Source organism: Chinchilla lanigera, unplaced genomic scaffold (assembly GCF_000276665.1).
Source record: "Chinchilla lanigera isolate Chin_1 unplaced genomic scaffold, ChiLan1.0 scaffold00102, whole genome shotgun sequence".
Taxonomy (NCBI): Eukaryota; Metazoa; Chordata; class Mammalia; order Rodentia; family Chinchillidae; genus Chinchilla; species Chinchilla lanigera.
Window position 1 is genome coordinate 7,330,735 of NW_004955503.1, and position 23,494 is coordinate 7,354,228.

General features: G+C 36.4%; 1 protein-coding gene and 1 pseudogene across 1 annotated transcript in view; both read left to right on the top strand.

The window, feature by feature from the left end:
- The window catches only part of Cenpi (centromere protein I), a 104,623-nt gene extending 93,655 nt beyond the window's left edge, over nt 1-10,968 (top strand). The window contains exons 20-21 of the mRNA XM_005415260.2: nt 6,993-7,034; nt 7,856-10,968. Of these exons, the coding sequence (XP_005415317.2) occupies nt 6,993-7,034; nt 7,856-7,957 (144 nt within the window). The 3' untranslated portion in view covers nt 7,958-10,968. The remainder of the gene's footprint in view (nt 1-6,992; nt 7,035-7,855) is intronic.
- A 1,495-nt stretch (nt 10,969-12,463) lies between these two features.
- On the top strand, nt 12,464-14,670 carry LOC102024030 (annotated as a pseudogene).
- Nucleotides 14,671-23,494: the final 8,824 nt, after the last annotated feature.

Sequence of the window (23,494 nt, forward strand, 5' to 3'; positions counted from 1 at the left end):
CCAGTGATGGGAAGTCATCCCACTAGTCCCCACTTCTCAGAGTTTCCAGCACCTCAGATAGTGCCAAGTTGGAGACTAGGCCTTTGACACATGGGCCTTTGAGGAAATTCAGGATTCATGCTATGGAAAGTAGATTTGATATCTATCTCAAAACATCATTCAACCATATTCATAAGGGTTTATTTCTGGTCTATTCCAGTCTGTCTTTATGTCTATGCTACACTGTTTTGTTGTGGGGTTTTTTTGTTGGGTTTTTGTTTTTGTTTTTGTTTTTGTCTTTTTGAGACAGTCTCGCTATACAATTCAGCCTGGCCTTGAGCTCACTTTGTAACCCAGGTTGGCCTCGAACTTGCAACAATCCTCCTGCCCCAGCCTCCCAAGTGCTGGGATTACAGGTGTGTGCCACCACACCTAGCTAATACTACACTGTTTTGTTACTGAATCGTTGTAATAAGTTTTAAAATCAAACATGTGAGACTACTGTTTTTATATTATTTTATTTTTTCCCACTCTAAACTTTATTATTCAGTTCATTTTTTTTAGTTAATACATTGCATATTCTTATCTTTAAAGTAGTTATTTAGAGTACAAGATGTGGGCATAAAAATTTGTTCAATCAATGTTAGCACAAACTTCTCTTTTCAATGAGCTAAGAGACGCTAATATAACTGACTTGCATTTTTTGCCCATTTTCCCTTCCATCCTTTCCTCTTTCCTCTTTCCCCCATCCTAGTTCCTTTTTCCTTTTGAACAATTTCTTCTTGTTTCACAATAGCTGTTCTACATTTAAGACCATATTTCCTCTTTCAGTTTGCTCTCATAGGATCAAGCAATCCTGCGTCAGCCTCCTGAGCTGCACTTGACTTTTATGTTTCTTATTTTTTTAATGTAGGCATTTATAGGTACCAATTGATCTCAAGATGTTTTCTAATTTTTTGTTTTGTTTCTTTGATCCATTGGTTACTTAAAAGTGTATTGTTGAATTTCAACACATTTGTGAATTTCCCTAATTGCTGTCCTACCCTCTTTCCTCCCTCTCTCTCTCCTCCCTCCTCCTTCCCTTTTCCCTTCTTTGTTTCCTTCCATCAGACCTCAGGCCTCATATTTGCTAGGCAAGCCCTCTGCTGATGAGCTATATCTGCAGTCTTCTTATCACTGATTTCTAATCTTATCCCACGGTGGTCAGTCTTAGCCACATGCACAAGCACCCTGGAATGACAGTGCTTTTAATAACGCTAATCTAAGGTGTTATTTGCCCTAATCTAAGGTGTCTTCTTATTTGCCCTAATCTAAGGTGTCTTCTTATTTTGGTATTAGAACCTACTGATTAAGCTCCACTGATTACTAGCCTAATTTCTCGGTTTTTTTTTTGTCAGTGCCCTGAGGCATAAATTGCTCAGCTATCTGATTGAATCAAATTCAGGTAGGGATAGCTTGTGAGGCCAGTCTTTCAGGTTTGATCTATCCCTAGGAGGTCTCTCCTTAGTTGTTACTTTCCTTGGTTACCCCTGAAGAGCTAGCCAAGCTAGTGTCTACTTTCTTCTTGTTCTTAGATAGGAGGAACTGTTGTTTTAATGGACACTTTTAGGTGTGGATTTCTGTATACTTTGTTTCAAATAGTTTCTGCAGGGAGAACTTGCAGCTCTCTTTTCTCGTAGTGCTGACATTGATGTACCCTGCTTTAAAAATTTTTTCTCCATACCCTGTGTCCAGCATCTCTCTCTACAATCAACTTCTGATATGGTTGTTTCATTGGATGACTTGAAATGTTCTTGAGTGTATGCATGTTATCAGTTTTAGATCACATACTTTGTTTCTTACTGTAACAGACACTTTTTAATCAGCTTAAAGTCCTATTCCTTTTAAGTAATTTTTAACTTGGTAAAATTTTTTAAGTTTTTGAATAGCTTGTACTTCACATGTAAAAAAGTCAAAATTAGAGAACAGTGTACAGCCCAGTGTGGTGGCACACCTATAAATCCCAGCACTCAGAAGGTTGAGGCAGGAGGATTGCCATGAGTTCAAGGCCAGCTGAAATTACAGAGAGAGACTCTGTCTCCAAAAAAATTATATATATTAAAGGAAGTTTCAATGAAGTTATATGATACTTGGGACTACTTCAAAATAATTGGAAATAGTTTGGCAGTTGCCCCCAAATTAAGCAGAATTTATCATCTAACCCTATCATTCTACTCCTAGTTATGTATTTAAAAGAAATTAAAAACAGGTGCTCAATCAAATGGATGTACACTCATGTTCATAACATCCTTACCACAATAGCCACAAGGTGAAAGCAGCTCACCTCTTTATCAACTGATGAATGAATAAACAAATTATGGCATGTTCATATATGGACATTATTCTATAAGAAGGAATGAAACACTTATTCATGCTACATTGTGAATGAACCTTGAAAGCATTGTGTTAAGTGAACAGCTAGGCACAAATGATCACATCATTTGATTCCACCTATATGAAATATCCTGAATAAGTAAATCCAGAGACAGAACACAGATTGGTGATCACTTAGTTCCCCTCTCCAGAAGCATCCACTCACAGACAGAAGTTCCTTGACTATCCTATCAGATACATACTGTACATTTCTGTGAAAATTATCTTTTTCATTAATATGCGCTATACTTTTTTGCCTCTTGATTTTTGTGACATAATATCTTGACTTTTGTTTCCTGTTAATATGTAAAAGGCAGGGCTGGGGATGTAGCTCAGCAGCACAAGCACCTGCCTGGCAAGTGCAAGGTCCTGAGTTTGATTCCCGGTACCAAAAAACACCAAAATATATAAAAAGCTACATTATTCCTTTTGATGTTTGCATAGTATTTTGTTGTATAAATCTAAGGTAAATTAAATCAATCCTTTATTGAGCATTTGTTTCTAATCTTAAATCATACTCTTAATGAATGCTCTTGAATTGTATACATCATTTCATACATATGTAAGAATTTTTGTTGGATAAACTTACTCAAAGGAGAATTCTTTCAAAGGGTATATTTTAAAAATTTGGTTGGGTGTAGGAATATTGCTTTCAGTAGGAATTATACCAATTTATATTCCTACTGACAGTAAGTGGGTGTCTATTTCTCCATAATCTATCAACACAGTTGCATCTTCTATGATTCTTAGTTGGAATAGCATGTAACGAATCATAAATAAAATAGAAATGATTTTCATAAGTCAGTTCTTATTATAAACATGATAATTTCAAATTTTGATAAATGCTACAAAGAAAAAACAGGATGAAGTGAGCAAGAGTATATAGGAAGTTGTCAGGAACAGTGGAAAAGGAAGGCCTTTTTAAGGAAGGTGACATTTGATCTGAGGTTGCTTCTAAAAGATGAGAATGAGCCAGCTTGGAAATAGGTATAGGATGAGCATTCCAGACAGCAAAACACTACAGTGGCTTTAGAATTTCAAGGAAAATGAGACCAAAATGGCTTAGTGCTTAAAAACAAGAGGGAGAATGGAGTAAGAAAAAGATTGAACAGACGCAGGAGCCTTCTGTTTCCTGTTAAGAGTGCAGTGGAATACAGTGGAAGAGTTTTTAAGCAGCTTTGTAATTATGGTCTGAGTTGATGTTTAATAGATCACTGCCTTCTTTATAGAGGAAGTGGAAGCAGGGACCAACCAAAGGCTGTTGCTGGGGTCAAGACAAAAAGTACTAGTAGTGATTTTTATACTAATGATGGCAGTTGAGAGGGATAGAAGTGGACTGAGTTGAGGAACATTTTAGCAGTAAAACCAGCAAGACTTTTCATGGTGGCTTGGTTGAAAGTGGAAATGAGAAAAAGACTTCGGTTTTTTTACTGATAAGTGGGTTAGTAGTGGTTTCATTCACAAATGAATTTTTTTTTTTTTTTTTTTGGTGGTGGTGCTGGGGATTATACCCAGGGCCTTGTGCATGCAAGGCAAGCACTCTACCACTGAGCTACATCCCCAGCCCCACCAATGAAAAATTGATGAAAGAACTGGAGACTATTTTGTTTTGAGGGGAGGACAAGTTGAGAATCAAGTCCGTTTTTTTTTTTTTTAACCTACTTAAGCTTGAGATGTCTATTAGACATTCAAGAAAAAATGTTAAGTAGACAGTTTTAAACAGGAGTTTGGAGCTCAAGAGAAAGTCTGGAGGTAAAGAAATATAATATCGCTTTCTCATCAGAATGTGTTATCTTTTATCAATTCTAAAAACATATTTTTAAAAAAATATCAGTTTAAACCATTGAACAAATGACTTAACAGATATCAACAGAATGTTTCATCCAGTAACAACAGAATGCACGTTTCTCAAAAGCATATGAAACTTTTTCCAAAATAGACCATATCTTAAGCCATAAATTATGCTTAAATAAAAAGAATTGAAATAATCCTTTGCATACTATCAACTCACAGCAGAGTGATGCTAGAAAGCAACACCAAAAGAAACCACATGGGCTGGGGATTTAGCTCAGCGGCAAAAAGCGCCTGCCTGGCAAGCGCAAGGTCGTGAGTTCGGTTCCCGGTACCGGAGAAAAACCAAAAAAAAAAAAAAAAAGAAACCACAGAAATTCCACAAACACTTAGAGAGTAAAAACATGTTCTTGAATAATCAGTTGCTCACAGAAGAAATAAGAGAAGAAGCAAATGCCAGTGGAAGTACAATATACAAAACCTGTGGGACACAATGAATCCAGTTTTAAGAGGGAAGGTTATAGCTATAAATGCACACATAAAAAGAATACAGCAATCCCAAATAAATAACCTAATGGTGCATCTTAAGGTCCTAGGAAGATAATAAGTAATAGAAGGAAAGAAACTATAAAGATCAGAGCAGAAATTAATAAAGTTAAGGCTAAAAAAATACAAAGAATCAGTAAATAAAAGAGTTGGTTCTTTGAAAGGATGGAAAGGGAATCGGGATGGGGTAGATGAGAAAGAGGGTAGGGAAAATAAAAAGACAAAATGGTTGTGACCACTTGACGCACAGTGGTGTATTTACTATGTATCACCAAAACATATCAGCAACAGTTGAGGAAAAGACCCACATTTTTTTCACTCTCTAACTCCTCAGAGATCAGGATATATCTTGTAATCATTATCAGTCAGGTAGCAGTCATGCTGTAGTTGTCATTTGCTGTTCACACATACACAGACAGATCGCCACAATCAGAATTTGCAGAACAAATGTCAGCAGCTTGGAAAGAAAATTCTGGAGACACTACTGGAGCACTGTTTTACCCTTTAAAAACCAATAATGTATTAGAAGAAAACAGTAAACCACCCATATTATGACCTTTCCTAAAGCAGGGGCCAAAAATACAGTTAACCGTGGGTATTTGCCCTTAGGGGACTAGATTATAAAATCCATAGATGCCAAAGACCTTTATATAAAATGACGTAGTGCTTGCATATAGCCTATGCACGTCCTGCTGTATCCAGATGCTCCTCCTCTCAGGGTGAGGTTTTGTTCTGATAAACCCATCATAAACTCAAAAGACCTTCATTCATCTTTAAGTTGAACTTCCTACTTTCAGTCATCTCTAGGTTACTTCTAATACCCAATAGAACACAAATACTATATAAATAGTTATTATACTGTATTATTCAGGGAATCATGATGAAAAATATCTGTACATGTACAGTACAGACAACCATCGATGCTAGGTGAACACTGTTCAAACATAGAGTGCTGGAGGGAAACTGAGGATCTATAAAATGATGGGAGGTTACAGCAGGATACGCGAGCACAGCAAATTCAAGGTTCGTTTTTTGGAATTTTTTCCCCAAATATTCTTTTCTTTTATGGTACTAGGGCCTTTGCGCTGAGCTACATCCCTAGCCCTTTTTTCATTTTTTGTTTTTCTTTCTTGTTTTGTTTGTGACATGATCTTACTAAGTTGCTAAGTTGCCCAGGCTGGGCTCAAACTTGTGATCTTCCTGTCTCAGAGTCCCAAAGTGCTGGGATTTCATGTGAGTACCACCATGCCCAGTTCTCCAAACATTTTTGATCTGAGGTTAGTTGAATCTATAGATGTGCAGCTTGTGGACACAGAAAGCCAACTGTAGTTAGCTGTATATAATTGGGACACCAACACTAGTAGCTTTTTGTTCTTTTATGAAAAACTATATCAGACTAGGAATGTAGCTCAAAGGTAGAAGGCCCTGAGTTCAACGCCCAGTACCATAAGGGGAAAAAATGCTATATCACCAACACCATGGCACAGAAAATGATGTGGTATTGAAAAAAAACATAGATACCTCACCACTTGAGTAGAAAAGTTCTTCAAAAGCCAAGAAGTGGTAGAAGAGCTGAAATCTAAACATGAGGTTTTAGAAATATTTTCACAAATTGTTTCGTTTATACTTACTGTGTTTATTAAAATGGTATATGTTAGACATTGCCTCTAAAACAGCTTCAGTCATTATGAAGTAAAAATTCTCTGTATTGAAAAGCATTGTGCTATAATTAATATGAGAAGTTTTCACTTGGTGGTATTTAAAAATATTATTTCTTAAAATTGATGAAAAAAAAAGAATCACTGGATTTTAGATTCTGTGAAATACAGTAGGTGATAGCTAAAGCCAGGGAATAAATAAAGTAAAGGTTTAAAGCTTCGTAGAATCTATCATGTACACTGCATGCTTTACCAGACATTCTCTTTATCCTCCAAGACTCAATTCAAAAATCACATTCCTCAGAAAAAGCCTTCTCTCACACTGTCCATCTCTTCTCTACTGCCTGAGTACAGAATTTTTAAAGAGAGAGAAAGACAGATTAACTACATGATGCTCACTTTATTCACTGTGATTTTATTTCCCCTGGTTTTGTGCTTCTGAGACGGAAATAGTGGACATCTATTCCAAAGGAATCCAAGAGTGATGGTAGGAACAGAATTCAGCAGTGTGTATCAGAGAGTGAAGAAGTACCTCTCTGGTGATTTTTGCTAACTGAATATTTTCATCCTCCATGTTTGCCTACTTCCTTTTGTTTTCTTTTAAAGGAAAGCCCGGAAGAAAGGACAGTAAACATGAGCTCTATTCAGGTAAATAACTTTATTTTCATCCTGGAGAATGATTTCCTATAGGTTAATTTTATCAAAAGACTATACCTTTACTTTTTTCCAAATCTTAAGTCTGATACCTCTTCAGCATCAAAGTGTAATATTTGCCTCCTATAGTCATTTTACTGACTTCTAATTTACTAGCACACACCTAGTTCATTCTTCTCTCAGATATGGTGCTTCATATGTGGACTCTTGCTGTTCTGACCATGCATGATAACAATGTTTAGTAGTACCAGCTGTATATCTACAAAGTGTAACTGTATTGTGACTGATTTAACAAAACTGAATACAATTGTCTCATTATGATAGAAATTCCTGCTGTGTACATTTTATTGTAGGCAGTAGTATAATAATGTCTGCTCCTGTGTTATATATTTTAGGTGTTAAATTTCTAGAGTATAGGAGTGATGGCACATGTCTATTTTACAGTACCTCATTGATTTGAACAGGTTTTTTTGTTATAGGTTTTTGTTTTGCCAACATAATGTAAGGGATTTTTTTTTTTTTTTTTTTTTGGTACTGGGAATCAAACTCAGGACCTTACACTTGCTAGGCAGGCGCTTGTGCTGCTGAGCTATGTCCCCGACCCCCATAAAAGAGATATTTAGCTTTTGGACTTTGGGTATGTTCTGGTTTGACTGTTTCCCGGTGATTAACTTCCAAGTATGATCCTGGCCCTTCTGAGTTAACTGTTGCTGTGTGCATCAAGGGTGATGTGTACTTTTTCTGAGGAGAAGAAAATGAAGTACAGAGTAAGCATACATATTTGATAAATAATTTTCCTTTTTCTGTGCCTGCAGGGGAAGAAATGGAGCTGCTATTTGGATTATTTATTTTCAGAAGGATTACAAGGCTTGAAATTTTTCATAAGAAGTAGTATTCATCATTCTTCTGTCCCCTGATCAGAAAGCATAACCACAGCGATGAACATTAAATAATGAAAGTTGGCATAGAACAAACTGAGCATGCTGGACTAAAGCCTTCCTCATTGCTGGCCAGGCCAACTAGCTCAACTTTAATTTCCATATTTAATTCACTAACAGACTACAATCTTCAAATAGTGTTTAGACTGTTCTTTTGACCATGCCTCAGGAGAACCCTGGTGTGGCTAACTTATTTTTTAGGAGTTAGATTTTTTAGCTTACTTGTGAAAAATTACCTCTTTATTATCAGGCTCTGCCTTCCACCAAGTAATGAATGAGGAGACAAATATGCTTTGTGGTGGGATTTTTTATATTTTTGTGTACTATAACCTGCATTGATGGAACAGAGCAGATATGGTAGTATATGGCGGTAGCTAATCCACAGACACACTTGTACAAAACATTCTGCTACCCTAGTGGAAGCTCTGTGGATATTGCCATTTTTCTTTCATGAACATTGCCAGCACCAAATTAATAGAATAGAACATATGTGACTCTAGATGCCTAAAGTAGCTGATGTGTTCATAGATCTTTACTGGTAGCAATTTATGGAGGGAAGGAAGAAGAGGGAATTATGGGGATAATCAAGGCATTTCTGTTTATGCTGGTTTGACTTTATGGAAATGCTCTATTTTACTTATGTGTATATGGATATATCTAGTTTTTAAATATTTAAGCCTATATAATTTAATTGCATCTTTATTTGCAGAAATATTCCTGAAGCTTTTAAGATTTTCCATAATAACTATAATACATAGCTTGAAATTTACTATAAAATTTTCCTTCAGTGCTGCTGAATAACTCCCCCTTTTAAATAAAATTCATATTATTTGAGAAGGTTAAAGCGGAATTATCTTTGCTTTAAGGGCCTATTCTTGGTTCTTTTTCTCCTTACCATTCAGGCATAAACAATATTATTGGGTATTTTGAAACTAGAAATCCCATTCATTGATTTAATTGATATTTATTAAGTTCCTTACTGTTCCTTACTGCCAGGTATTCTGTGTGCCGATTATCCAGCTGTGACTAACACAGAGTACCTGCTTTTATAGAGTTTGCATTCCAATGAAGAAGACAGACAATGAGGATGTAAGTAAATATATATCAGATGCTATGAAAAAAATCATGGGGTAAGAACAGATTGTGGAGAAGGTTTATTCCTCAAGAAAAGGTAGTTATAGAAGGCCTGTGTGAAGAGGTATCATAGGGGGAGGCCCTAATGAAGCAAGCACATAAGCCATGTGACAATATGGAGAAAGAGCACTCTGAGCAGTGTTAAAGGCAAATGAAGAGGCCCTAAAATGACAATATGTATGGTATATTTGAGGGATAGTAGAGAAGCCAGTGAGATTAACGTAGTGTTTAAGAAGAGTGGAAAGAAATTACAGGGAAGAAGCCGGAGACTGGCTCATGAAGTGTCTTTATAGCCTGGCATGAGTATGTCAGTGGAAACCATTAGAGAGATTGAGAAGAGGAGTGACATAGTTTGAGTCCCCTGTATGAAATAAGGAGCTGCAGTATGAAGGTTAGACTGTGGAAGATTGAAGGGTTGGAGAGGCAGAGAGACCAGTTACCTTGTGTTCCACTCTTGAGCTAGTGTCATAGCTGATGAGGAAATGGTTAGATATTAGATTTAGGGTGTATTTTGCAGGTAGAGAAGTTAGGACCTGCTGATAGATGAGATATGAGTAGAAGAAAAAGAGGAGTAAAGGATTATAGATTGTTGACCTGTCCAAGAGACAGATGGGGCATACTGGAGGAAGAACGGATTTGGAGAAGTATGGAATTGAGTTCTATTATGTGAGGTTAGAAGTAGCCAACTGGCAATTAGATACCTAACTCTGGGCTTCAGGGTACAATTTAGGACTGGAAAAATTAACTTGGGAGGAATGAGGAAATAACCATGGCACTGGATGAAATTACCTAGCGCAGCTAGAGAAGATAGCAAAGGACCAAGCCCTGGGGTACACCAGCATAAAGAAGTAGAGGTGGAAAGGAAAAACCAGTAAATGACTGGAAAGGACTTACTAGCAAGCTAGAAGAAAAATCAGGAGACCAGTATGCTAGAGGCCAGGAAAGAAAGTGTTTCAAGGAGATGAGTTATGGGCCAAGGATGTAGCTCAGTGGCACAGCGCCTGCCTGTCAAGCATGAGCTCGTGAGTTCGATACCCAGTACCAAAAAAAAAAAATCTTTAAAAAAAGTTGTTTCGTGTAAGTAGAGGGTAGAAGAGTGGTTATCAGAAACTAGGAAGGGTGGAGAAAAGATACCTAATGGGTGGAGGTGTCACTGGATAGAAGGAATTAGCATTGTAGGACAATTATGGTTGACAGCAATTCACTGTATATTTCAAAAGAGCTACTAAAGAAGATTTTAAATATTTGCCAACGAAAAGAAATGATGTATTTGAGATGATGTGTGTACAATTTACCCTGATCTGATCATTACATATTGTATATATGTACAGAGATAGCACATTGGAGCCCACAAATACGTTCTACTATATGTCAGTTAATTTTTGAAGTTAAATAATTAAATCAGAAATTCAGTTCCTCAAAAACAAAAGTGTTTATTGGTATGGAATGTTGTCTGTTACTTGGAAAACAGAAGCTTTAGGCCTTTTGAAGTAAATGTGATATCTTCCCCAGTGAATAACCTTTTTCCATCTGGAAACTTCTCTGTGTTTTCAAGTTAATACTCCAAATAGTTTTCTATATTGTTTTTCAGAAAATGATATTTTGGTCCTTAAGATCTTTAGAACTTTGAATTGTGAGAAGGAATTTGATTATTTTTTGTGCTGTTCTCCATGAAATTCAACCCCTAAAAATCATCAGGTAATTGAAGAAACTTTTCTGAAATTAAATATATGTTTCAGAAGAAAAAGTTTCCTTTAGGTTTTTCTTTTTGTTCACTAATGCTCCCCTGACCCCTTATTGTGTTCTCTAAGTAACTACTGTAAAGATACCAATACACAATGTATTAACTATTGCTATTTTCCTATCATTTTGTTATGAAATTTTGTTTTACTTTTTTTCCATAAAATAAAAAATAAGTAAATAATGCTCCTCTGGGGTGTTTTTTTGTTTTGGGGGGGTTTTGTTTGTTTTGTTTTTAGGCCATATTTCTCCTTCCTTCACTTTTTTAACCTGTTTCAGATTAGATATATAGTTGTGCAAATGATCCAAGTTTGGTTATTTAAAAAATCTGTTTTGGAGATTCTTTATGGCAAAACCCCAAAGATTTAAATAAGAATTGCTATTTTTTTAATGCAAAAGATATCTAAAAAGAAAAGGAAAGAAAATAGAAAGTTTGTTTTATTATTGTACATAAAGAATCCTTTCTTTATCCAGTGTTTGTGGGAAATTTTTGGCATTATTAATATTGACATGTTCAGTACTATAGCTGCTATTCACTATGTAACATTTTATTTTCCTTTGTGTATCTTTTCCTTCCTCTTGCTCTGGGAGTTGATCTGGAAAGAAAAGTAGATAAGTCAGTAACATCCTGTGTAACTTTTATTAACATAGTAAAAAATTTTCTCTAAAATTGGTATTATATTTTTAAAATGTCTTTTAAATTGATGTTTCCCCTTTTTTTATTAATTGAGGTTTCCTCCTGCCTAAACCATCAAAATGCTGGGAATATAGGTATGTGCCACCATACCTGGCCACCATACCTAAAGTGTTCTTTCTCATAAAGATGATAACAATGTTGAATATATTGTTGACTTGAATGACCAGGACTTTATTTTTATAATACCCAGAAAAGGATATTTTCCCACGGGACATAATAATACATGTGAATTAAGGTCTGCTTTTAAGCATAAAACAAAATAAACTTACTTAGCTTGCCAGAAGAGGTATCAGCATACTTACTAAATTTAGTCTACAGAGTTAAAAGCTAGATCTGAGTCCTTCTTTGCTTCTGATTTATATTATTAATAAATTGTATGACCTTGGAAAAGTCAGTTAACTACTTTGTCTCCCGATTTTTCTTTTTTTTTTTTTTTTTTTTTTTTTTTTTCCTCCGGTACCGGGAACCGAACTCATGACTTTGCGCTTGCCAGGCAGGCGCTTTGCCGCTGAGCTAAATCCCCAGCCCCTCCGATTTTTCTTTTGGTAAAATTTAGACTTGAATGTCTGTCTCCCCAAGTTTTGACATACAATATGATAGAACATCAATAAAGTTTCATTAAAAAGCCACATGGTAGAAGACATACAAAAGTGTTTCCTTCTATCACTTATAGAAATGCAATTGAACACTATCGCAGAAGGTAATAACTCACTGAGATAAATTTTTATTTTGTGTAACTTACCTTCCTGCGTGAACAGGTTGCCTGAGCCTTTCTGGACAAAGTATGGAAGGTATGATTAAATGAATAGCTATTGACATTCTGGTCATTTGTAAGTATTTCAGTCATAGATACATTAACACAATATCACCTATGAAGTAGAACAAGACTGAGGAGTTGGAGAAGAAAGCAGTGGTGGCAGGTGGAGGACTGAGCACTTTTCACATTCTGGAGCCACTTAACATTTTGGAATCTTTCGATGCTTGTCCATTGTATGAGTGAAAACTCAATCACATCAGTATTTCTATTGAATCGGGCACACAGAAATTGGCATATATGTCACGGTACACTGAAAAAAAGCCATCATTAGTGGATCAAGAATCCAGGGAGGCTGTTTGGCCCAAATCTGCAGGAGGGTATCAGAAAGTTAGAGGTAGGAAATACGGAAAAAGACATGAATATGTCAGTTTTAAGCCACATATGACCAGACATGAAAGAAGCTTAGGCCGGGCTGATGATAACTGAAGTGTTGAAACTAGATGATATTCCAAAGGAAAATTCCTCTCGTTCCAGTCCATTGGATCGAGCTCATTCTTCTTTACCCAATGAACCTAACTTTGAAAAAAAAAAAAGAGAGAGAAACAAATTTCCACTGGTGGCATAGAAACCATCGAGAGCAGTCCATCTTTCGCTGTATACGTAATAGTGGGGAAGGCAGGGAGACCTTTGTAAGCAGTAAGAATGTGCACGATCACTCTGAGGGAGGAGAGTATACTCGCACAGCTTGTAATGCCTCAAGTGCCCAAAATGGAATTGCGTTGGCTCCTTCTGACTCTTATGATCCAGACTGAAAGCATGGGGAAGATAATGACTGTCTTCAGCTTTCTGCAGAAACTGTAGAAGGTGGTAGATACGAGGAAGCATTAGGCAATACAGGTTTTGAGTTGGAAAATGGAGAGACAGAAACATATGTGGTCTTTCACTGTCACTTCCCTGTCTTAACAGCGAAAGCAAAGAGCTGTCTTTGTTAGTGAACAGTTCTGGTGATACCAACTTTGTCCATCAGAATGGCCAGGAATTTCAGAGGTCTTCTGAAGATGTTGTTAGAAAGGAACAGGAAGATGATACTGAGCATGAAAGACACAGAAAATTCAACAGAAAATGTGGCTTGTATTACAGGACATATTTGTAGGGAACAAAATCCTGGTGATAGGGACAAAAGGCGTGGAAGTTCTGCCAAACAGGCGAAAAGTTAGGGAAGTGATTAAGTTCAAACCAAGTGGACCAAGAAATAAGTTTGAATAGGTATGACTCGAAACAAGTGTTCAGAGATAGAGAGAGGCTTTGGAAGTTGAGGAATGTGGCTCAAATGACCCCTTAATAAAGTGTGAAGAATATGATACAGAGCATAACTGTGTGTTCTTGAAGCCACCTTACTCAAGAGTTACACCACAGGAAACAAAACCATGTAACACCTGAAAGTAGAGCTGCAGCAGGAAGGCAAGAAAGTATAACACCTTTTGGAATGGCTGTGGAGTTTATTACCAATTCTATGACAAAGATGAAGATAGGTTAGAACATAGTGATGGGGAGTGGTCTGGTTCTTTGCCTCATCAATTTTCTGGTACAGAAAAAGGTCATTCCTCAAAAAAGCTGGGAGACTGCCAGGAAAAGATGATAATGAACCTGAGCTACAGAGTGATACAGTGGCCCTGAAGAAGAAAACCAAGAATTTTCTGTACAGGAAGGGGAACAGACATCCTTGAGAGAAGAAGAAATCCCTTGGTTATAGTACAGTGAAGTCAGTGAAAGCAACAGTGAGGAGGGAAGTGAGCCCGCCAATGAGTTTGCACAGCCAGAAACGTTCATGTTGGATGGTAACAGTGACCTTGAGGATGACTGTAGTGTGAGTGAAGTCTTGGGTGTGTACTAGAGCCTATTTGATGGCTTTGCAGATGAACTAGGAGTTGCTGAAGTGATTTCTTCTGTGGATCCTAAGTTCCTCACCTACATGGCACTTGAGTGCTTTGCCCAGGCTATAGAGACTGCACTGGCACATGTAGAGTCCCTTGCAGTGGAAGTTGAGGTGGCCAGTCCACCAACCAGTAAGAACATTGAAGGCCTTCCAAAGACCCTTATTCTTGAAGTTCACACTGCTATTGGCCAGGAACAATGCTGTTCAGTCAGTTGCAGTGAGTATATTAAGGATCATGTAGCGACAGAGTTACCCTGTCACCATTTCTTTCACAAACCTTGTGTCTCACTTTGGCTACAGAAGTCGGGAACATATCCTGTGTGCCACCATCATTTCCCACCTATACTTATTGAAGTGTCTGCAGCTGCTTCCTCTGGCCCAATCCTGATGCCCCACCTTCAAATGACAGTACCGCAGAAGCCCCCTAAATCTGAACACTGGAAATATCAGTCTATCAAAGTAAATCTTTGCAGTTCTTCTAAACCTGATGTACAAATAATTATATATAAATATATTTAAAATGCTATTTAGTCTATGCCATAGTTTAGAAAGAGAATACTACCTTCCTAAACTGAATTTAGGTTTGCAGAAAATACTATACATTTTTGAGATGAATATGAAAGCAGTGCATTTCTTTAGTTGAATGTTGATATTAATTGTAGAATCAAACTTACCAGTTCTCTCCAAAAGAGATCTGTGTGGCACACATTACTGGTTTTATCTTAAAAAAAAAGGGCTACCAAGAGGTTATAGTTAAGCTCTTCTGTTTGCATCAGATGTGAAGACTGTGATCACAGCAGTAGTAATATTTGGTTTCATTGGAAGTAAATGATAAAACATGCTTTTTTCACCGGACCCTTTGTTTTTGCTAGACTCAAACCTCTTGGTTCGTAATACTGAGATTTTTAGAAATATCTACTTTTCCTTCTTTGTTTACCATTGGGACTTTTCAATGCCGTAGGCTAAACTTTTGGCCAGAATATCACAAAATTTAAAATCTTAGATATAACCCTCCCTGAAATCATAAGCATATAAAGTTATAAATAAATAATAGTTAACTTCAGATGTGATAACACTAGAAAACAATGGCTTTTAGAATATCACATTTGAAGGACCTGGGGATTTAGCTCAGTGGTACAGCTCCTGCCTGGCAAGTGCGAGATCGTGAGTTCAATTCCCGGTACTGGAAAAAAAAATAGAATATCACATTTGAGCAAGTAAAATAGTAAAGCACATTGTGAGTGTACATCCATCTAAATGGTCCTTTGACAAATTTAGTTTGAGGAGTATTTCTATGGTTTTCTAAATGCAGAATTTTATTTCATTTTTGTAATTTTTCTGAGTATTTTGTCTCTTTTCTCCATTCTTAAAAATAAATGAATTTTCATTGTTGGCACATTTGAAGCTTAAATATAAGGAATATAACACTTGCATTCTAATTTTTGACTGTATTGTAAATGTGTCTAGTATTTAGAGAAAAATACTGTGTATCTTTTTATGAGTAAAACAAGAGTGAATGTTGCATGCATGTACTGTGGTGAATTTGTAATTTAGGAGTTATAGGGGCTTCTGAGACTTCAGGACTTAATGCCGCATTGCCTAGTATGTTTTCCTTGGGATGTATATAGTCACTGTTGTATAAACTAATCTTTGCCTGTTTTCTACTATGTGATCTTTCCATACCATATTTCATTGATGATAAGGTAGTGTTAAGGAGTTAAATCAGATTAATTCTCATGTGTATATTGTGACAATTCATGGCTAGGATGATTTTTTGTTTGCTTCAAGTAGCATTCATCAGTTGTCACACTGGTTCAACTTACATTGCTACAAATCTCTTTGTAATAAGCCAAACATTATATTTAGACAATATTAAGGGACTTTGGTTTTCTTCTTCGAAGAACATACATACTTCTTTTATTCCCTGTTAAGATTTGGCAGTTGTTTCCAAGTTGTTGAAAGGTTTTGGTTCCAAGCTCAACCAGCAGTTTTGCAAGCTGAACTTAAGATAGCTATTGTACTTTTTGCTTTCAGTCTGTTACTATCCTATATTGTTGACTCTCTACTGTCTACCAACAACTACTGCAAAGGAGAAAAGTTGAAAAATAGTTGGTTTAATTTAAAAAAAGAATAGTAAGTTGATGTTTTAGGATTTTTGTGATAACAAACCAGTATAAGCTAAGGCTGAGAAGTTTAGACCCCAAAATATTATTTGATCTTATCTTGGATCCTTTTGAAAAAAACTTAAAGATATATGAAGATAATTTAGAAATAAGTATGAATATTAACACAGTATCATTTATCTTATTTCTCTTTTATATTGTGACTTGACCTAATAATTTTAGTTTTTGAAAATTTTCTTCTGCTAATCTGAATGCTAAAAAAAAATATGAATGCTAGTATTTAAAGTTAAACTCATGTGTTTTCTTTTGTGTTTTTTATTTATCTCTAAGCTCTTATTTGTGATCTGGACTCATATATAAGCTGTCAAATATGTATGAACTGTTAAAATGGAATGCAAGTTTTTTTGAAAGCCCAGGTCTAAATGAAATGATTGGTTTATTGTTCTATGATGCAAGCTCATCATTTTCACTGTAAATCATAAACAATAAACAAGATATACTTGGTAGTCAAAAAAAAGAAATTGAACAAGACTGAATGTTTTTATGCTGCACTTTGCCCCTTGTATCAATTATTTATAGACAGCTTTCTGTTACCTGCAGTAACGAGAAAGAAGATAGTATATTTTTTTAATTTGCCATTCCAATTTTTAAAAATTATAAATGAATCTTTTTTCTATTATCAGCTTTCCAGACTATTAAATCCCAAACTTGACTATCAGTTTCTGCATAATCAATTGAAAATTGTAATGTGGAGGAGTTGTAGGTGGCATACAAGGAACTCAGTGAAATTTCTTACCAGATAAATATCTGTTTCATTGGTCAGAATTAGCAAAGGCAATTATTAAGACCTCTGAAGAGTGATTGGAGGATTTACAACAAATTAAGAATCATTTATTCAAAATTTGCAGAACTCAGTAACAATACATGTGCCTGTCTTAGTTGTATTTGTTGTTAAAGGAAGAAAGTTTTTTTTTTTCCTGGTATCAGGAATTGAACTCATGACCTTACACTTGCCAGGCAGGCGCTGTGCCACTGAGCTAAATCCCCAGCCCCCAAGAAAGGTTTATTTTAGCTTACAGTTTGTAGAGTCTTTGATCCGTAGTTGGCTGGCTCCAAGGCAGGGTGGCATGGCAGAGGAACATCATGGAGGAGAAACAGTCCATGGCAGGGCAGTCAGAAAAGCATCAAGCAGCAGCATCCCTTTCTCTTTTATTCCTTTCAGGCTACAAGCCTGTTGGTTGGTTCCTTTCAGGCTATAACCCTGTTTGTTGATATCACCCAATTATTATTCATATTATTCACACCCAGAACTATGCTAAAACAATCAGTAGATAAATTTAGGTATCATGCACCCTTAATCCACCTTCAAAAATTCTAGATTTAGCCGCTGCTGAAAAGCCCCACCTATATGTACCTGAGGCTTTGGAGAACATCAAGATATAAGCCATAATAGAGCCTGTAACATCTTAGCCAGAGGCTGCACCCTTTTCCTCACCCAATTTCATGTTGTGAAATGACTATTGTGGAAGATGTATCCCAGTGCACTTGGCAGCAAAGTAATTGTTACCACTTCCCCTACATATTGCTCCATACTCTAGAAGCTCTACCAAGGAAAGGTTCAGAGCAAGCCTAAAAGGCCGCCCAAAGCCTAACCGTACCTGAGAGGCCTAACTTTCTGCGGATTGTTGAGGGACATAGGCTTCTAAGAAATTATTCATAGCAATAGAATAAACAGGTAGCAATCTGTGAAGGTGAGCAGCATGGTATGGTACCAAAAAAGGAAGAACTGCCAAAATTTTGACAAGGAGATCAGAGAAAGAGACAGCAAAAGAAACTTTGGTAAAACCATGGTCATACCTGGTGATGTAGAAGAATGTGCATGTAACTAAGGTTGCCCTTCTTCAGGAGAAATTGATGAGGGAATTGCTTTGCTATTATAGTAGTCCCTGGCCAAATGTGGAGTAAACTTGTAATCTCTCTGAAACATGAAAGCAGTCTCCATTCCAAAGAACAGACAGTAAAGAATGAAAACCTTATTGACTCAGGGACTTACGCACAACTTCTCATTAGTCAGTAGCTTGCTGTTAACTATTCTGACCTGAAAGTCACTCTTAGAAAGCCGATATAAACATAAAAACATGAAGAAATGAATGGTGATATTAGAAGCACACACTTTGGGGGAATAGGCTCAACTATTACTTCACTCAAGTCACCAAACAGTAAATTGAACAAAGAACAGTGACAAGTCCTAGAGCGGAGAGAATCAATATCCAGAGATGCTATAATAGAATATCTTGTGTTTACTTCAACAGAATGTTAGGAGATATGTCGAAAATCAGGAATATGTGACATATACACAGGAAAAAAGACAACAAAAATTGCCTTTAGGAGGACCAGATATTGAACTTAGTAAATGAGAACTTCAAAGCAGCTAGTATAAATATGTTCAAAGAACATGAAGAAACCATGTTTAAATAAGAAAAGGAAGATTTGATGACTGGGTCAATAAGGAATAAGACTACACAAATACATATCACTTCCATATACAGATACAGAAGTCTGGGCTTGGAAAATAGTAACAGAAGGCTAACAGAGCCTTAGAAAAATGTGAGACATCATTAAACACGCAAAGAATCAAGTAAATGAGAGAAAGATTGGGTGTGGTAGCACATGCTCACAGTCCCAGCACTCAGGAGGCTGAGGCAGGAGGGTTGCCATGAGTTCAATGCCAACTTGGGCTAAAAAGTGAATTCATGGCCCGCATAGATTACATACTAAGACCCTGTCTCAAAAAAAAATACAAAAAGAGGGACAGAAAAAAATTTGAAGAAGTAATAGCTAATAATCCTCTAAATTTATTGATAATCTACACACCCAAGAAGCTCAAGGAAATACAAGCAAATCAAATCTACCACCACATATGCCATATAAAAAGGATATACTCCATTACAAACTAGGATTTACCCCAGGAATGCCAGGTTGATTTAACCTTCAAACATCAGTCAATATATCATATCAATACCTTGTTTTTAAAATGTAAAGGTTAGTAAATGCAAAGACATTTTGTGTTCATTGAGAAGACCTAGGATTGTAAAAATAGCAATGCTACAATTTTAATGCAGTTTTATCAAAATCCCATCTGGCATTTACATAAATTGACAAACTGATTCTAAAATTCAAATGAAGTCAGGCATGGTGGCACATGGCTATAATCCTAGCATTTGGGAGGCTGAGGCAGAAAGGTCCCTTGTGAGTTCAAGGCGTCTGAACTACATAGCAAGAGCCTAGCTCAAAAAACCATAAAAAAATAAAATTCAAATGAAGATGTAAGGGATCCTGAAAATCAAAAACAATATTTTAAAAGTCACAAAGTTTGAGAAGTCATACTTCCTCCTTTCAGAATTCATTACAAAGTTACACTAATCAAAACAATATTGGTGCTGACATAAGTTTAGACAGATCAATGAAACGGAGTTGAGTATCCAGAAATAAGCTCAAATATCTAGAATCAATTCCATTTTGAACAAGGATGCCAAGACAGCTCAATGTGGGAAAAGAATAATCTTTTTGACAAATGTTTCTGGCACAGCTGGATATCCCCACATAAAAGAGTATGGTTGAACTCCTGTATTACACCATATACAAAAATTAACTCAAAGTGGATCAAAAATGTAAATACAAGGTCTAAAACTTTAAAAATCATAAAAAATTGGAGTACATTTTAGTGACCTTAGATTGCACAGTGAGCAACAAAAGCACAAAAGTTCAAGAAAAACTGACTTGAAATTTATCAAAATTAAAACCATTTGTGTTTCATGTGACAACACTACAAACATGGAGTGAACATTCATGATGGGAGAAAATACTTGCAAATCAGATATCTGGTAATCATCTTTTGTCCAGAATATATAGCAAACTCTTACAACTCAATAATTTAAAAATTTCTCCCAAGAAAGATATGAGTGAATAAGAAGAACATGAAGATACTCAACATCATTAGTCATTAAGTAAGCTACAACTTCACTTCCTAACAGATGGCTTAGAAGAAGACAACACGGATTGATGGCAATGTGGAAGAGTTCAAATACATTGCTGGCCCCATTGGAAATGGTACAACTAATTTGGAATAAAGTTAGATAGAGTCTCAAAATTTTAAACATGGAGTTACTATGTTACCCACAATTACATTCCTGGATATGTACCTCACAGAAATGTGAAAATATGTCCTCACAAAAATGTGAAAATTACAGCAATATTACTTTTAATTGTCAAAAGATGGAAACAGTACAAATGTTCAATGATTAATAAATATGGTCTATGTAGTAGAATACTACAAAAAGAAATGGTGCATAACACAATATGGGCAAACTTTTTTTTTTTTTTTTTTTTTTTTGGTACCGGGAATTGAACTCGGGACCTTGCACTTGCCAGGCAGGTACTTACACCATTGAGCTATATCCCCAGCCCTAACATGGGCAAACTTCAAAGTCACAAAAAGGCTGTATTGTATGATCCTATTTATATGAAAACTAAGCAAATCTATAAAAGTAGTTAAGTGATTGCCTGGGAGCCTATGACTGATGAGAATAAGGTAGAAAAAAGCAGATGATGACTGAGAATAGACAGTAGGTTCCTTTTTCGAGCTGATCAAAGTTTTAAAATCTAAGTATAATGTTTATACCACTGAATTGTACACTATAGATGGATGAACTTTATGTTTGACCAGTTTTCCCCAGGCCGAATCTACCTCACTTTAATACTAGCACATTAATATTGTCTTCAGTTACTCCATGTAGAAATTAAAATCAAGCTCTATCCATATTTGAAACATTTTAAATTATAGCCCTAAGCTAAACCTTAGTTGAGAATTATTGAAATACACCAAAACTTCCTCCAAAGAAAAATGTATTTGAAAATTCCTCATAAAAATACTGATTTCTCTTTTAATAATAAAAGGTAAAACATTCTTATTAGAGGAGAAAATAAGGACTCCTTTTGTTTACTAAAGACTATTTTATTACTAATATCTAGGACATGATCTGTCTCCCTCACCTCTAATTAAGCACATGCTCCAGGAAAATTTCCAGGCCAAATACTGCCAATAAATAAAGGGAAGAATAATACTATCAAAGTTTAATTAGCTATAAAGATCTCTGCTCATCACCAAGAAAAGTAGTCAGTGTCCCTCTGATTACCTCAAGACTTTTCCTGCCAATTAGCCATTGTGCCTACTTGGCTACCTAAAAACATGCTTTTCAAATTTGGTATGAATACCCCCAGGAACACACAGGTGAGGCAGGAGACTAGAGTGGGCAAAACTGGCTGGGGAAGTAGGTGTGACCTGTTAATTACAAAATCCCAGGGCACATGCCCAGAACAGTTCCCAAAGCCCTACAAGTGGACTTCTTGGGAGAACTCAAGCAGGTTTTCAATAGGATGGACTAGACCTGATATCAGCCTGAGGTGTGAGTGATACAAAAGGACAGTCCACATTGAGCTCTTTGCCACTCTTGCATGATGGCCCTCCCTCATGCTGTAGGGTGTACTTTTCATACTTTTACTTGGCCCAAATTTGCTCTTCAGAACCTGGTTTTTTTTCCCCTACCTTTACTAAATGTAAAACTTTACTAGTATTTGAGCTTGTCTTGACCAGTTCTTTTTTCAGGACAGAAAGAACCTAGAAAACGCCCCTGGAAATAAACTTCAGCACCCCAAAACCCGGTAACAGGCACACAGAAACAAATGACGTTTTTACTCTGATTATTTGCTGAAAACTAACCATCTTAAATTCTGTCAGAGCAAGTCTTCTGAAGAATACGTCATGATTGTATGCTATTAAGTAATACTTAGTAGTAGAAATAAAATTTTCAGTTGTTTATTTTTGAGATAGGGCCTTGCCATTCAGCTCAGACTGACCTTGAACTCACTGTGTAGCTGAGGCTGGCCTTGACAATGCAGCAGTTCTCTGCCTAAGCCTCCCGAGTGCTGGGATTACAGGCATGCACCACCACACCCTGTTTCAGTTTTCTTTTATACTTGGATAGTGCAACCAAAGCAGAAAGGTTTTATAAGTGAGTGAAAAAGAAAAATAAAAATAAGTGAGCGAAAGAAAAGCATAATGATCTGTTTAGAGGAAAATTTTTTGGACTAAAGTAGCGCTTCCTGCAACTATCAATTTGAAGGAGAAACAATTGCTTACTTGTTAAATTCTAATATTATGATAGCATTTTAAAATAATTTATGACGTTTTCCTTTTTAAAGTATTTTTTCTTTCATATCATTGGATACACATGTTTTCATGTAACTCACCTAATTTACACACATACAAACACACACATAGCTAACTGCCACCTAGATTAAGATTTAGAACATTTCCAGCACTTCAGAAAACTTCTTCAGGTTCTGTTAGAGTATTCTTGAATGCTCTAAAAATAACCACTCTTTTAAGTTCTATCACCATAGAATTTGTGTGTGTGTGTGTGTGTGTGCACGCACGCACATGCGCACGCCCCTTTTTTCCCTTGCAGTACTGGAGATTGAAACCAGAGGTGCTCTACAACTAAGCTATATCTATCCTATCGTGTTAATAATATCCCTTAGTTATTGTGGGCTGATCAGGTCCACAATTTCATGAACAAGTATACCGCAAAGGCTACATTAAAGAGGCAAAAGGAATGATTTCAGGGCTCCAGGAGGACCAAAGTCCTCTCACAGAATTTGAGATTCTCTCTGGGCTAAGACCATGACCTTCTCTGGGTGGCCCGTATTTATTGTATTTAGTTATCCCTATTTAGTTATCAAAAGAAGGGATGGGAGTACTCAAGAAGAGCAGAACCATTCAAGGACTTCTCCAAGTAAGGTATTAAGTTAGTCCACCCAGGAGTGAGATGCCTGAGACTATAGTCATTATCTAGTTGAGGCTGGATCCAGGTGTCCTTGGCTGTGATCTTGTTTTATCTTTTGAGGCTTTCTGGCTTCATCCACCCTTACAGGCCTTAGTAGGGATTAATTACTCACAGAGGTTCACTGACTATGAGTCTACCACCTATCTCCAGACAAGGAGCCTAGGCCTAGGACAGACTTACAAGTAAACATGGAAAATCAATTGGTTAATATAAGTCCTGCTCCG